Source organism: Carlito syrichta, unplaced genomic scaffold (genome assembly GCF_000164805.1).
Source record: "Carlito syrichta isolate Samal-C Ts95f unplaced genomic scaffold, Tarsius_syrichta-2.0.1 Scaffold303640, whole genome shotgun sequence".
NCBI classification, from domain to species: Eukaryota; Metazoa; Chordata; class Mammalia; order Primates; family Tarsiidae; genus Carlito; species Carlito syrichta.
The window spans coordinates 324,055-339,718 of NW_007247736.1; the positions used below are offsets into that span (position 1 = coordinate 324,055).

Consider the following 15,664-nt stretch of genomic DNA (forward strand, 5'->3'; position numbering starts at 1 on the left):
TTCCTAAAAGCTCTAAATATCAACCTCCCATATGACCCCACAATCCCCTACTGGGAATATACCCTGAAGAACTCAAATCACTCTATAAAAAAGATACCTATGTTTATCGCAGTATTGTTCACAATAGCAAGAACCTGGAAGCAACCATGCTGTCCATCAAAAGAGGACTGGATTAAAAAATGTGGTACATATACATGATGGAATACTACGCAGTCATAAAAAAGAACAAAATCATTCATTTCGCAGCAACCTGGATGGAACTAGAGTCTATAATACTGAGTGACCTCTCATGGAAACAAAGATCTGAGTATCACATGTTCTCACTCATATAGTGGACCTTGATCATTCAACGTATTACCATAAGAAAATGACTGACAGTGGTGGGAAATTATGGGGGGGGAACAAGAGATGGGATTAATGGTAGTAAATATCTGTCTCGGAATGGGGAGACACCTCTTATCAGCAAGGGTGCCTGAACAAAGCATATTTATATACCTAACCCTTAACTGTACCCACAATATCATAATAAAAAATATTGATTTAAAAAAAAAAAAACCAGAATGTTACTTTTATGTTATGTACCTGAATTTTCCAATGAGTAAAAAGAACATAATACTAATATCCTGCCTCAGAGTACTGTGAGGATTAAATAATACATATTATATGCTTAGAACAGTGCCTAGCACATGACAAGTGTTTATTAACTATTAGCTATCCTCCTCCTCATCAGTGTGCTTGTTTATTGACTATCTCCCACATGGAAACACGAGGTCCATGAGGGTAAGTACCTCCTTTGTCTTGTTTACTGCTATATTCCCATTGCCTAGTACATATAGGCACAGAGTAGGTGCTCAGAAATAATTACTGATATTAGAGAGAGGAAATTTAAAAAGTGGTTGAATGAATGAATTCATAAACGGATGCTGCCTTAAGTTCTCATGTTTCCTTAATATAAACCCCCATCAATGAAGGTAATCTGTGTACTTCTTTTCCTTGCAACCAAAACAGTCATCAGAAAAACTCCAAGAAACTAAAATAGGGATTAAAAAAAAAACCAACAAGACACTTGGTCACAAGAAAGAGCCCTCATGGGCCCACCAACCAAAACCACAAACTATTATTCTTTTCTATATTAGTATGTGGAAGTCAAGCTCCCTGATGCCACAGTGTTGTAACTATCAATTTTGCCTGTGAAGAATGGTTCCCAATTCTGATAGGAATTCTCAGATTTCAGCCTGTTTTTCTCTCATCATTATTTTCCAATGTCTTAAAAAGCCACATTTTTCATTTTATCTTTACCACAAGAATCTGGAAACACACTACTGCGGTTTCTAAGTTACAGCTACTCTAGCCTCATTTTCTTGGATGTACTTCTTCAGAGGCCCTGACCCGGTGCTGACACTTGGTCTATTCTTAGAGTAGCACCTCTAAACATTAATTTCTTTTACCATCTACCGGTTGAAGGACAACACTGAGAGGCAGACGCTGCATACAACATAAAAGAAAATCCTCTGGGATTTAGTATCCTTCTTTCAAGAGTGTCCAGAGAAATATGATCTATAGAGCTCACGGTGTCTTGCATACATACACACAGTACAGCTCAGCCACTTGTGTTTTACAGTTCATCCAGATTTGCTGGAACAATTATGGACTTGTTTGAAAACACCAACAACCAAAGGATGACAGCACAGTTAAGAGGGCAAGCAAACACAGAGAAGAAAATCATAAGAGAAGCCTTCCCCCCAAAATCTCAAAGAATACTTTTCTCATTAGTTTAAGGTAAATCGTTCATCATTAAATGTATGAAAATCTCTTTTTTTTTTTTGAGTTGGAGTCTCACTCTGTCACCCAGACTGGAGGGCAGTGGCTGCTCCCAGCCACCACAGCCTCGACCTGCTGGGCTCCGGCGATCCTTCCGCCTCCGCCTTCAAGTAGCTGGAACTACAGGCACACGCTATCACGCCCAGCTAATTTTTTGATTTATTGTAGAGATGAGGTCTCACCAAGTTGCCCAGGTGGGTCTCGAACCCACGGGCTCAGGCAATCCACTCACCTCAGCTCCCAAAGTGCTGGGATTACAGGCTGAGCCACCGAGCCCGGCTTGAAAATCTCAAATTGTGAACTTGAAACTGTAAGATGGAAATGTGTAGTTAACTTAACATTGGCTGGAGTGCAGTGGTATGATCATACCTCACTGCAGCCTCAAGCTCCTTAGGCTCAAGGGATCCTCCTGACTCAGCCTCCTGAGTAGGTGGGCCTATAGGTGCATGCCACCACACCTGATTCATTTATTTATGTAAAAATGAAGTCTATGTTGCCCAGACTGGTCTCAAATTCCTTGCCTCAAGCAATGCCCCTGCCTCCTGCCTCAGTCTCCCAAAGTGCTGGAATTCCAGGAGTGAACCACCACTGCCTGGCCAGTTAACATATTTTTTTAAAATCATGCTTCCTGGCCAGGCACAGTGACTCAAGCCTGTAATCCCAGCACTTTGGGAGGCCGAGGCGAGAGAATTGCCAGAGCTTGCAGGTTCAAGAACTTGGTGAGATCTCGACACTACAATAAATTTAAAAAATTAGCTGGGCACAAGTATGTCACTGTACTCCAGTCTGGGCAACAAAGTGAGACTCCAACTCAAAAAAAAAAAAAAAAAAAAATCATGCTTCCTTCTATTTAGAGCGAGCTCCAATTGTATCCCCCAAAAAGCCATTACTTAACATTTAAATGGCAATGAACTTAGGTCACATAGACAAGGCTATATGATAACTTTGTGGAGTATAGTTCAGAAGCGAAAAACCAAAAATTGTAGAAATTATAGCTAGAAGAGACCTCAAAATATTATCTGGCAAGGCCTCTTGCAACATCAGTCAATAAAGTGACTTGGAGGCAGTAGAGAACAGTGGCCTTTATAATACTTAAAATGAGGCTTGATTCCTAACCCTGTCACTTGGCTTATGAACTTGAAGAGCTATTTTAACCTTTCTTTTTTTCCTTTTTTTTTTTTTTTTGAGTCAGAGTCTCATTCTGTCATGCAGGCTAGAGTGCAGTGGCATGTTCAGGGTCACCACAGCCTCAATGTGCCAGGCTTAGACAAACCTTCTGCCTCGGCCTTCCAAGCAGCTGGAACTATAGGCATGTGCCACTATGCCCGGCTAAATTTTCTTGACTTATTATAGAGATGAGGTCTTGCCAAATTGACCGGGCTGGTCTCGAACTTCTGGGTCAAGCAATCCTCTCATCTTGGCCTCCCAAAGTGCTGGGATTATAGGCATGGGCCACAGTGCCTGGCCTATTTTACCCCACCTTGCCTAAATTTTCTCATCTACAAAATAGAGATAACAATTTAACTCAGGCCAATCTGGTGTCTTAGAGATATAGAACTATCAGGTATGTGCCACTCACATCCATTATGTAATTTTTAGTTTCCTGGGGCCAAGAAACAGCTCACTTGGACCAGATTTCTACCAACACCATGGAAAAAATCTTAAGATTTTTTTCAACAGTATATTGGAACAGCATTCTGAAACAGTTATAAGGCTTTCTACTGGTTCACTAGAGTTCAGTATCAGTTACATAGACCAGTGGGGTTCATTTTTGGAGTGCTAGACGCATGGTATACTGCTTCTTAAATGGCAGAATATAGAGCTTTACCAGAAAGAGTCAATGAAGAGTGGGGGGGAAAAATCATCCTCATTATAACAAGATCAAGAATAAGAGTAGATAACAGCTGGGTGTGGTGGCTCATGCTTGTAATTCTAACACTTTTGGAGGCTGATGTGGGAGGACTGCTTGAGCCCAGGAGTTCAAGACCAACCCGGGCAACATAGTGAGACCTGCCCAAAAAAAAAAAAAAAACAAACCAATTGGACATGATGAAATGTGTTTTAGTCTCAGCTACTTGGGAGGCTGAGGCAGGAGGATTGCCTGAGCCCAGGAGGTTGAGGCTGTGATGACACATGATTGTACCACTGCCCTCTGGCCTGGGTGACAGAGTGAGACTTCAACTCAAAAATAAACAATAGAAATAGATAGCATGCAATAACTTAAAACATAGATACAGCTGTAGATTCAACAAATATTTACCTAACATATATGATATGTGAAACATCATGCCAAGTACTAGAAATACAAAGATGAAGAAATGATTTCTACCTTCAAGGAATCTGTAGAGCAGGGAAAAGACATATAAAGGAGATTTGGTGGAAGGGGAATGGGTAGTAAAATGAAAAGAGCCAGGAAGAAGCTTTACGCCCAGAAGAGTCATATTTCACTTGGCAAGGAGCCTCCAGAGTGCTGGTACAGGTTAAATGGCCTAGAAACTTGACCCCCAGTCTTGTCAGTTCTGTAAAAGCAAGCACAGCTATTCAATCTCAGTCTTTATTCTCAGTCCACCTCATTTGCTTCAGCCCATACCATGAGAACAAGTAAGATTCCTTTCTCCCCTTCATTCTCCTTTATAAGAATGGGAGAAAGGACCAAGTCTCCTCCCAGAAAGTTTGTTTTTCCAAGGAACTTAAAATTCCCCATCCATAAAAAAAAAATCTAGATTTTATTTATAAGAACTCTAGTTCAGCAAAAGAGCTAGGGAGAGTCAGGTATTCCTCTACCAAGAACACAAGTTTAGGGCATTAGAATAGCGATCTGACCTCCTAGGAGCCTCTGGAAAACAGAAAGGAAAATAAATCTATGTTCAAGGAAGATGGACTTGCATTCATGATTCACTTAGATGGAAGCCTGTAAGAGATTTCTCTTCCTTTCTTAGAATGTTCCTAATAAACCAGGAAAAAAGGGAAAGAGAATCCAAATGATTATATAAATATGTGATGGCATACTGGTAATAAAAACGATGTTTTACATTTCTTTAGGACATCCTTTTATGAAAGTTAATGTGTTTTAAAGTGATTATTTCATTCAGCCTAAAAACAGTTCTTCAAAAAGTAGTAATCATTTTGACTTTTACATACCCCAAACATACTTTATAAAAAGGCATGATCTTTCAAAAATACAATCTATGAAAGATACCTCCCCCTATAAATACTCTTAAATCATTAAGTGACTGACACAACAGCCTATAGAAGGAAAACTGCAGAAAAACATCATACTAAACAATTCCATGAGACAAACACACAGGCTAAGCGATCACCAACTTCAGGAAATCAGAGTGAATATTTGGAATAAAAGATAAAGTTAAATATTATAAGGGAGACCCAAAGAAAGAGATCTAACACACAATTGTTAAACTACTGTAGTCATGGTCATTCACGAGACATATCACTAGACAAAACCAGCTGCACCGAAGTCACCCTCTAAAACTAAGCACTCTTTGCCACTATGAACTCAGCATTGTCCTGTTCTGTTCTTCATGTACACTGCTGCTTCCAAGCGCCTCCACTGGGTCTGCCCTATTAGTAAAGCATTCATGTACTTACTATTCAGCGAAGAACCTGGCAATGCCATATTGGCTAATATCCTCCCTGTTCTCCAGCAGCTGGTACACGGCATCCTCCATGTAGGTAAGGACATGTCGCTGAGCTACAAACAGAAAGAAAGAAACAGAGAAATAAAAAAAAGAAAAGTTCTCCCAGTAGGAGGCCATGTAAGTCAATCAAGGTGCTGGCTCTGCCCAACTGAGTGAACTAAAACAGGCAAAGCAAACTTGTTGGCCCCAAGGAGCTATGGTCTCAGAGGTAGAATGGGAGATGGTATAGAACATGGCCCACTGCCATCTGACTGGTTGGCTGCTAGTGTGAGCATCAAGCCTTCATTCTTCATTTCAGTGACAAGGGTAGATTGGAGAGGAGACTTAGCACCATTTAGCAGATACACTTGGAAGTTCTTTTCTTTCCATGACCTTCCAACTCCTTCCAGTTCTCATATCTCAGAAACTTATCCCAGGGAACTAGCAATTCCATGCCTGAAGCATGGATTGTCTGATCGTAAAGAAAACTCCATTTAATTCTTTTTTAAAGTCACTGGAAAAGTTTAAGGACCATGAAAATTTTAGTACTGGTGCATATGTAAGTTGTCAACCTTTGTAAATAACAAGACCATGAAATCTGTGTGGCTCAGTTTATTGACGTGTTCTGCATTTGTTGTGATGGGGAAATATACGAATCATGGGCTTGTAATAAAAAGGGTGAGTATTAGAGTCAGACAGACCTGGGTTTGAATTTGAATCATGGCTCTTTTTTTAAAGTTTTTAATTTTATTTTTACTTGGGGTCTCATTCTGTCACCCAGGCTGTAGTTCAGTAGCTTAATCACTGCTTACTGCAACCTCGACCTCCTGGGTTCAGGTGACCCTGCCTCAGCCTCCCAAGTAGCAGGGACTACAGGTGCTACCACCATGCCCAGCTAATTCTTAAATTTTTTTGAAGAGACAAGATCTTGCTGTGTTGCTCAAGCTGGACTCGAACTCCTGGGGTCAAGCAGTTCTCTTGCTTCAGCCTCCCTAAATGCTGAGATTACAAGCGTGAGCCACCATGCCTGGCCATGACTCTGTCTTTGGAGCTTAATCTTAGATAGTTACTTAATCTGCACTTGCTTTCTTCTTTATCAAGTGTGTAAAGCAATATAATTTAACTCTGTTTCTCAGAGTATGATCAATCAACTTCTTGATCTGAATTGCCTGGGATGCCGTTTAAAATACAAATTTATGGTTGGGCACTATTCCAGACTTAGTGAACCTAACTTTCTTACTAGAGTCCAGTAATTTTTACAAGTACCTTTGGTGTTTCTTATGTACTCTGAAGTTTACCAAAAAATTCAGAAAAATACTTCCTTCTGGAGCAGTGAGGACAAAAAACTCCAAAGTAATGAATATCTTGCCAAAAAGCACTTCCACAAAGTTGCTGCCAAGGTAGACTTGGACCTCTTTCACAGTTTCATTCCTCAAAAAAAAATATGGAGGAATTACCTAAAATTTATAAAAATAGGTGGTTCAAGGCTGGGCTCGGTGGCTCAGTCTATAATCCCAGCACTTTGGGAGGCTGAGGTGAGTGGATTGCCTGAGCCCGTGGGTTCAAGACCCATCTGGGCAACTTGGCGAGACCTCATCTCTCAATAAATCAAAAATTAGCCGGGCATAGTAGCGCACACCTGTAGTTCCGGCTACTTGGAAGGCTGAGGCGGAAGGATCGCCGGAGCCCAGCAGGTCAAGGCTGAGATGACGGGAGCATACCACTGCCCTCCAGCCTGGGCAGTGAGACTTCAATTAAAAAAAAAAAAATGGGTGGTTCAAAAAATTATTCCTGGTCAAGTGTGGTGGCTCATACTTATAATCCCAACAGTTTGGGAGGCCTAGGTGAGAGGATTGCTTGAGGCCAGGAATTCGAGTCCAGCTTGGGCAACATAGCAAGACCTTGTCTCTTCAAAAATATTTAAAAATTAGTTGGGCATGGTGGTAGCACCTGTAGTCCCAGCTAATCAGAAAACTGAGGCAGAGAAGCACCTGAGCCCAGGAATTCGAGGTTGCAGTGAGCTAGGATCGTTCTGCTGCACTCAGCTTGAGTGACAGAGTAAGACCCTGGCTCAAAAAACTATTCCTGAAGTCCTGGTAGTCTAGCGAAACTCAAAAAACAAGTAAGTTTTTCTATCAACCTGAACTCAAGAGAGTCTTCATTTGACTACAGTGACCATGGTGACCAAAGTTTCACCGCATTCCCAACAGTATTATGTCCAGATGGATGACATGTTTACATTCCATGACTTATTCTTATTGAAATGAGTGCTTCCCAAAGCTAGCAACTATCAACCAGTGTAAACCCTCACCTCCCCCAAAAAAGACAGGAAAACAAAATCAGTGCTTCATCAACTCAGTAGTTCATCCAGCTAGAAAACTCTTTTTTAAAGAAAAGGCCAAAATGGAAAGTGAAGCTGTGAGAAAATACATGCCAATTTCTGGCATTAATCACTTTCAAAATATTGTCATTATAACTAAGTATATATTAAATAGAGAGGCTAAAATGACCAGGCTAACATTAAAATCTTCTATATTTTCACCTCTGTATTCTCCTTCCTTTCTTCTACCGGCTTATCCTGATCTTACAAAAAGATTTCTTCCTTGGGCTATATGGCCTTTTATGACTTAGCGCTACCTAAGACTAGTACAGGATTTTTTTCTTTTTGATGGTAGAAATGAAAGAACTCTACTTAGAAGCAAATCCTGCTGCTTCTCCTCCCTAGCTCCAGGGACTAAAAGTTAATGTGAAAGCCCTTTACAGGAGAAATGTGTTTCAAAGCAGTAAGAATCAAATACTTTTGACCTCCAAGAAAAAAAAGGAGAAATTTTCTGGCAAACAGACTTTGCATCAAAAATATAAAAAAGAAAAGAAAGAAAAATATAGGACCTTCATGTTTAACATTTGTCTGCCAATCTGACAGTTACAAATAATAACAGCCACTCTTTTTGAGCACTTGTGCAATTTATTAAACAATCGGCCAGATGCTATACCATGCGACTTATTTAACATGCATTATTTTATTTAGTCCTCACAACAATCCTATGATAGTTATTCTTACACTTTTATTTTTACAAATGGGAGAACTGAGACTCATATAATTAATTTGCTCAAGATTTTAGAGCTAGTAGGAAGAGAAGTCAAAATTGAGCCAAGGTTTGTTTGACACCAAGAATCAATGTCTTAACACATTGTCTCCTCACCAACACTTTATAATCATTTATGGAAGTAAAAATTATCTTTACTTTACACAGAATATAAAAGCATGAATGTATGCTGGCAGTAAAATCACCTGAGAGATGTCGTCCATCTGTGTGCATGAGAATTTGTGTGTGTGTGTGTGTGTGTGTGTGTGTGTGTGTGTGTGTGTGTGTGTGTGTGTGTGTGTGTGTGTCTGTCCTGTCCCCACCTGCATACCAATCAGCATTCGTGTGAAGTTAGAACTTGTTCCAAATTTCAAAGATTTTTACAAAGAACTACCCCACCCATTCCTAGTTCACAAAGTGGAAATAGAAAGTCCTGGTGCTGTTTATCTGTGGGTGAAGAAGCTGGCAGAGGCAGGGAAAAGTTCCTCCCTGTGAGAATTTAACACTAGCCAACAGCCAAGTTGAAGCTCTCTCTAATTGCTGCTCCTTGGTGGTTTCCTTCACCTGCAGCTCTTATCAGTCCAATGTTCCCTGTGTGGTTAAGTGTACCACCCAACCCTGGAAAACCCTCACAGTTTATCAAACTTCAATGAGACAGAAGTTCAAAGCTCTTGTCTGGCAATAAAACATGGAGAGTGTCGTTTTATATTATTTTTTAAATGTAAAGGAATAGGCTTTAATTTATGTGAATGATTAAAGAATAAAAACAGCACACCTGCATCCCTGGAGGGCAAAGATATCTGGGCGCTTTAGCTGCCCTTTTGGCAGAGGAAAAGCATTTAAGACTGGCTTTTCCTTTTCAGCTTCACTGTGACTTGTACAACAAAATCGGGATCAAGTTTTCTAACATGGGCCCAGCACTTTGGAAGGGGGAGGCAAGAGGATTGCCTGAGCCCAGCAGTTCAAGACAACTTGGTGAGACCTCATCATGACAATAAATAAAAAAAAAAATCAGCCAGGCTTGGTGGCATGCACCTGTGGTTTCAGCTACTTGGAAGGCTGAGGCAGAAGGATCACCTAAGCCCTTCAGGTTAAAGCTGCAGTAGCTGTGAGTGTGCCACTGCACTGCAGCCTGGGAGACAGAGTGAGACTCCAACTAAAAAAAAAAAAAAGTTTTCTAACATGTACCAACCGATAAGGCTCTATTGTCCAAAAATCCACACTAATGATCCATCTTCCATGTCTTGTTTAGATAGCATCATAGTCTGAGGCAAACATTTATAACTTCATCATGCTATAATGAAAAATCTAAGAGAAACATAGGTAAACACCATATGATGCTTGTATGAACCTAGCAAGTGAAGGTAATTGTGGATCAGAAACTCTTGGTTCTGTTGATTCACCCCATGCTGATCACATAATCTCTTGATATTACTGTCACTCCTGCTATAAATTGGATATGAGAATGATATTTCCGATAGCAAACTACTTCTCTAGAAAACATTCAATATATATGAAAGGTAACATATTAATGATTATATTACTATTGCTACATACTGACTCTATAGATGGAAGCAGCATAGCAATTCACTGCAATGGTTAAAAACATGGGATCTTGAGCCAGGCCAATCTAGATTTGATTTCTAGCTCTGGCATTTATTTACTGTGTAACTTTATGCAAGTTACCTAATCTCTCTGCCCTTTTTTGTAAAGTTGGGGCAATACCAGTATCTACCACAGAAGATTGTGATAAGGATTAAATAAAATAATCTATGTAATAATCTTAGGCATAATGCTTGGCATATAATAAGTGCCCAATAAATATTAGCCACCTAATATTTCTTACCGTTTATTTAAAGTTCTGCTCATCCAACCAAGAATGTGTACAGATTATCTTTAAGGATTCCTGGGCTATATAAAACTCTACACCTATAATAATATACATAATCATATAACCATTTCAGCCTTTAAACTTGTGGGAAGTATTCACTTATTAACAGCTAATTACTCAGGAGGCCATAATTTATATGGGGAGAGTCCAAAACTATTTCTTTTTATTCTCTTCCCAAGCATAAGTATCATCAAAGTGTTAGCTTTTTACTTCACAATTAAGTGATAAGGAATCCTATTTAGAAATTTCTGCTTGAGGGGTCTGGAATTTTCACCACAATATTAGGTAGGCCACTCTTATTTTTACAATGATTATTAATACAGAGTCCCAATACTAGAATAAACAAGTCTCACTGGGAAAAGTCCTATGTATTACTATATATTATATTAATAGATATACACAAGGTCAATAGTAGAGTAAGTGAAAAACAGAATATACATATACTTGGCTTTAAGTCTGACTTTTTCCTCCCTTATCAGAGTCCTTTTGAGATATATTTTGATCTTCAAGGCCCTTTGAGATTCACATGCTGGATGTCAAAAATAAATGTTTGTTGAGCTAAATTAAAATGTTCCCTAAGACATAAACAGCAAGCCTGTTAACCTTGACAGCAACCTGTCAAGTAAATTGCTTAGAAGTTTCAAGTTCAATATCATTTATAAATCACTAACGTTAAACCAGGCTCAGTATAAAGCTCCCAGAGCTTTAGGAGGCTGAGGTGAGTGGATTACCTGAGCCCGTGGGTTCGAGACCCGCCTGGGCCACTTGGCGAGACCTCATCTTTACAATAAAATCAAAAAGATTAGCCAGGTGTGGTAGCGCGCAGCTGTAGTTTCGGCTACCTGGAAGGCTGAGGCGGAAGGATCACCAGAGCCCAGCAGGTAGAAGCTGCGGTGGCCAGGAGCCAGCCACTGCACTCCATCTGGGTAACAGTGAAACTCCAACTCAAAAAAAAAAAAAAAAAAAAATCACTAACATAATCTGGCATTTGATCTTGTGAGGTAGCTTAATGGTTCAAAAAGTTAATTGACCTTTAAAATTAATTACTTAGCCGGACTCGGTGGCTCAGACTGTAATCCCGTGCAACTTGGCGAGAACTCATCTCTACAATAAATCAAAAATGAGCCGGGCGTGGTAGCGCGTACCTGTAGTTCCAGCTACTTGGAAGGCTGAGGCGGCAGGATCGCCGGAGCCCAGCAGGTCGAGGCTGCGGGGGCTGGGAGCAGCCACTGCACTCCAGTCTGGGTGACAGAGTGAGACTCCAACTCAAAAAAATAAAATTAAATTAAAAATAAAATAAAATAAAATAAATTAATTACATCCTCCATCTTTACTGGTATGTCTTGGTTCAAGAATATAGCATATTCTGGTGAAACATTTCATCATTCACGTAAGACCATCTTTGATCTTAGACCACACTAGACCAATTTCCCTTGGGAAGGGGAAATGAGGAAAACTGGCACATGTTGCAGGGTGCAGGAAGTGACCAGAGGGGTGGTTCCCAAAATGGCGCCGACACACCAGACAACAAAGGCCCTAGGTCCCGGCTTCTGTAAACACAATTCCCTGTGGGAGCGAATTTCAAACCTTCCCGTGTGCGAATTTCAAACCTGCAAGCCTCCAATCCGTAGCCAGCTTTGTTATGCGTCCAATAGGACTATAACACGGCGTTGGCCCCACCCTACTCCCATGCAGCTCCTCCAATAGGAACATAGCACGGCCCCTTCAGGCCCCTGTCAGGCTGATAAATACAGCCCTCTCCCGACAACTCTCTCTCTCGGTCTCTCTTTCTCTCTCTCTCCCTCTCTCCCTCTCTGCAGCTCTCTCCCTGCCTCTCTCCCACTTCCTCTCTCTCTCTTACTCTCTCTTTCTTGCTCTCTTTTTCTTTTTTCCCGTTACAGATCCCCTCTGTAACAGCCCCTTTTAATAAATCTCTTGGTCCTGGCCGGGTGTGGAGTCATTACTGGCGCCCGACTTCTTTCACATGTAACTCATGTGGGAGGTTAAGGAAATTGCCCAAAGTCTAAATGAATGACTGAGCTAGGATTCAAACTTATATTTGACTCTGAAGTCCATGTCCTCCCATTTTACCCCATTACCTCTCAAAACCAAAAGTGAAAGCAAAACAAGAAAAATTCAAAATCTTCAATGCATCCCATCTTACACTGTGTTATCTAGAAAGTGCTAGTTCTTCACTGTTAACACTAGAAAATAAGCTTAAATTGGTAAATCAGAAAAAGTATTGGCATGATCTTTAAATTTTAAAAAGTTTATTTCTAATTATACACGTAATTATTATCATCATTTTTTTTTTTTTTGAGGAGTCGGAATTTCACTCTGTCACCCAGGCTAGAGTGCAGTGGCACACTCACGGCCACCACAGCCTCAACCTGCTGGGCTCCAGTGATCCTTCCACTTCAGCCTTCCAAGTATCTGGGACTATAGGTGTGTACCACCATTCCTGGCTAATTTATTGATTTATTGTAGAGACAAGGTCTCACCACGTTGCCCAGATTGGTCTGGAACTCCTGGGATCAGGCAATTCTCTCACCTCCGCCTCCCAAATTGCTGGGATTACAGGCATGAGCCACCACATCCAGCCTCATGTAATTATTTTTAATGATTCAAATGATACAGAAAAAGCTGAAGACCAATCCCAGTTCCCACAGAAAACAACAATTATCAGCCAGGCTCGGTGGCTCAGCCTGTAATCCCAGCACTTTGGGAGGCCAAGGTAAGTGGACTGCCTGAGCTTGCGGGTTCGAGACCAGCCCAGGCAACTTGGCAAGACCTCTTCTCTACAATAAATCAAAAATTAGCCAGGCATGGTAGTGGGCACCTGTGGTTCCAGTTACTTGGAAGGCTGAGGCAGAAGGATCACCAGAGCCCTAAAGGTTGATGCTGGGGTGGCCATGAGTGTGCCACTGCAGTCCAGCCTGGGAGACGGAGTGAGACTCCAACTCATCAAAACAAAACAAGAAAACAACAATTATTAGTTTGGGATACATACCTTTATAAACATAGAAATACAGTTTGTGAGTTCATTTTAAGTCTCACTTGTTCCTAAGTAAAAGACATACTTTTCTGCACCTTGGTTTTTTTTCACTCAATAATATCTGGAGTTTGGAGTTTGGGGTTTTGTTTGTTTGATTTGAGACAGTCTCTCTCTTTGTCACCCACGTTGCAGTGCCCTAGCACGATCATAGCTCACTGCCCTCAAATTCTTGGCTCAAGCAATCTTCCTGCCTCAACCTCCCAAGTAGTTAAGACTGCAGGCCCAATCCATGACACCCAGCTAATTTTTTAGGTTTTTTGTAGCGTCATGGTCTCCCTATGTGGCCTAGGATGGTCTGGAACTTTTGGCCTCAAATGAGCCTCCTGCCTCAGCCTCACTAAATGCTGGGATTATAGACATGACCACCATACCTAGTCTTGGAAATATTTTACAAAATAATATAAACCAATTTACCCTTTTGATAGTTCCCAATGGTAAATATTTCCCTATTGATAGTTAGATTGTTTTCACGTTTTCACTATAACAAACTATGCTGTATTGAACAATTTTGCACGTTTCCCTGTGCATATGTATAAGAGTTTTTTTCTAAAGTAGATACCTCAAAATGGAATTGGCATTTCATAGGAGGCACTTATCTTCAAGTTTACTAGATATAGACAATTGCTTTTATAAAGTAGTTATTCTAATTTATACTCCTACCAGTCACGAGTGTTTGTTTTCACTATCCTTGGTTCAAGATTTTGTAATTTTTCCAATTTAATAGTTATAAAATAACTTCTCTCTGTTGTTTTCATTTTAGCTTTCTTGATTACAAATAAAGTTAAGCACATTTTCATGTTTATTTGTATTTCTTATTCTTTGCCAATATCCCTTTGGTTGCCTTTTTTTCTTCTTTTCAATTCATAGATTTTTCTAATTCTAATATGTCGCAAATATATACATCTACCTTTTGGCTTTTCTTTTTATTTGCTGGTGGTATGTTTCATTGTATAGGTGTTCCAAATGTTGATACAGTCAAAAGTACTTATCTGTGGCTTTCTTCAGTGTGCCTTGTGCCCTATAAAAAGGCCTTCTCCATTCCAAGTGTATAAACCAAATATTACCCTATATTTTCTTCTGGTATGAAGTTTAGTTTAGGCTAATTGTGTCCCTTACCAAAATCACGGTTTCATGATTAACATAGTGAGTACAATACAAAAAAAATTTTTTTAACTTGTAGTAGAGAAAAATAAAGTAAAATTAGGTAAAAAATCAGGCCTCTCTAAAAACTAATGGGTTCTCAATATAAAATAGCTACCTGTCAAGTTTAACTTTGGGGCCCCAGGAGAAAAAATATGTAAATAAATCATTCCTTGTAGATCAATATCCTGAGATATATATTCGATATAAATGCAGGAGGTTTCCCTCCTTTAACAGTTCATGATCATTACAAAGTTTACTTAATGCTAGTTAAATAAATACTATACTAATTTTAGCCAACACTAAGCTTTATGTGCAAGACACCATTCTAAATATTTTACGAGTATTAATTCATTTGCCACAACAATCCTATGAATTGGGTATTTTTATTTTAACCCCATTTATAGATGGAAAAAAATGAAGACTAAGAAATGTAATTTACTGCCGGGCTCGGTGGCTCAGCCTATAATCCCGCGCCTTTGGGAGGCTGAGGTGAGTGGACTGCCTGAGCCCACGGGTTCGAGACCCGCCTGGGCAACTTGGCGAGACCTCATCTCTATAATAAATCAAAATGAGCCGGGCGTGGTAGCGCGCGCCTGTAGTTCCAGCTACTTGGAAGGCTGAGGCAGAAGAATCGCTGGAGCCCAGCAGGTCAAGGCTGTGGTGGCCGGGAGCAGCCACTGCACTCCAGTCTGGGTGACAGAGTGAAACTCCAACTCAAAAAAAAAAAAGAAAGAAAGAAATGTAATTTACCTAGATTAAAGGGCTGGTAAGCAGCAGAGACAAGGCTTTGAACCTAAGCCCTTGGTCTACTCTGCATGATATTGCCACCTTTAAAGAGCCCTTGGTCTACTCTGCATGATATTGCCACCTTTTAATCCCAGCACTTTGGGAGCCCTGAGCCTGCAGGTTCGAGACCCGCCCGGGCAACTTGGCAAGATCTCATCTCTACAATAAATCAAAAATTAGTCAGGTGTGGTAGTGCACACCTGTAGTTCTAGCCACTTGGAAGGCTGAAGCGGAAGGATAGTCGGAG

At 40.4% G+C, this 15,664-nt stretch overlaps 1 protein-coding gene across 3 annotated transcripts in view; it reads right to left on the reverse strand.

Moving 5' to 3' along the window:
- The window catches only part of CUNH11orf49 (chromosome unknown C11orf49 homolog), a 227,722-nt gene that overhangs the window by 174,184 nt on the left and 37,874 nt on the right, over window positions 1-15,664 (reverse strand). For 2 of the 3 annotated variants that reach the window (XM_008058838.2, XM_021712760.1), the window contains exon 2: window positions 5,428-5,530. The exons of the other annotated variant lie outside the window; for it this stretch is intronic. In XM_008058838.2, the coding sequence (XP_008057029.1) occupies window positions 5,428-5,530 (103 nt within the window). The remainder of the gene's footprint in view (window positions 1-5,427; window positions 5,531-15,664) is intronic. 3 annotated transcript variants of the gene reach the window in all.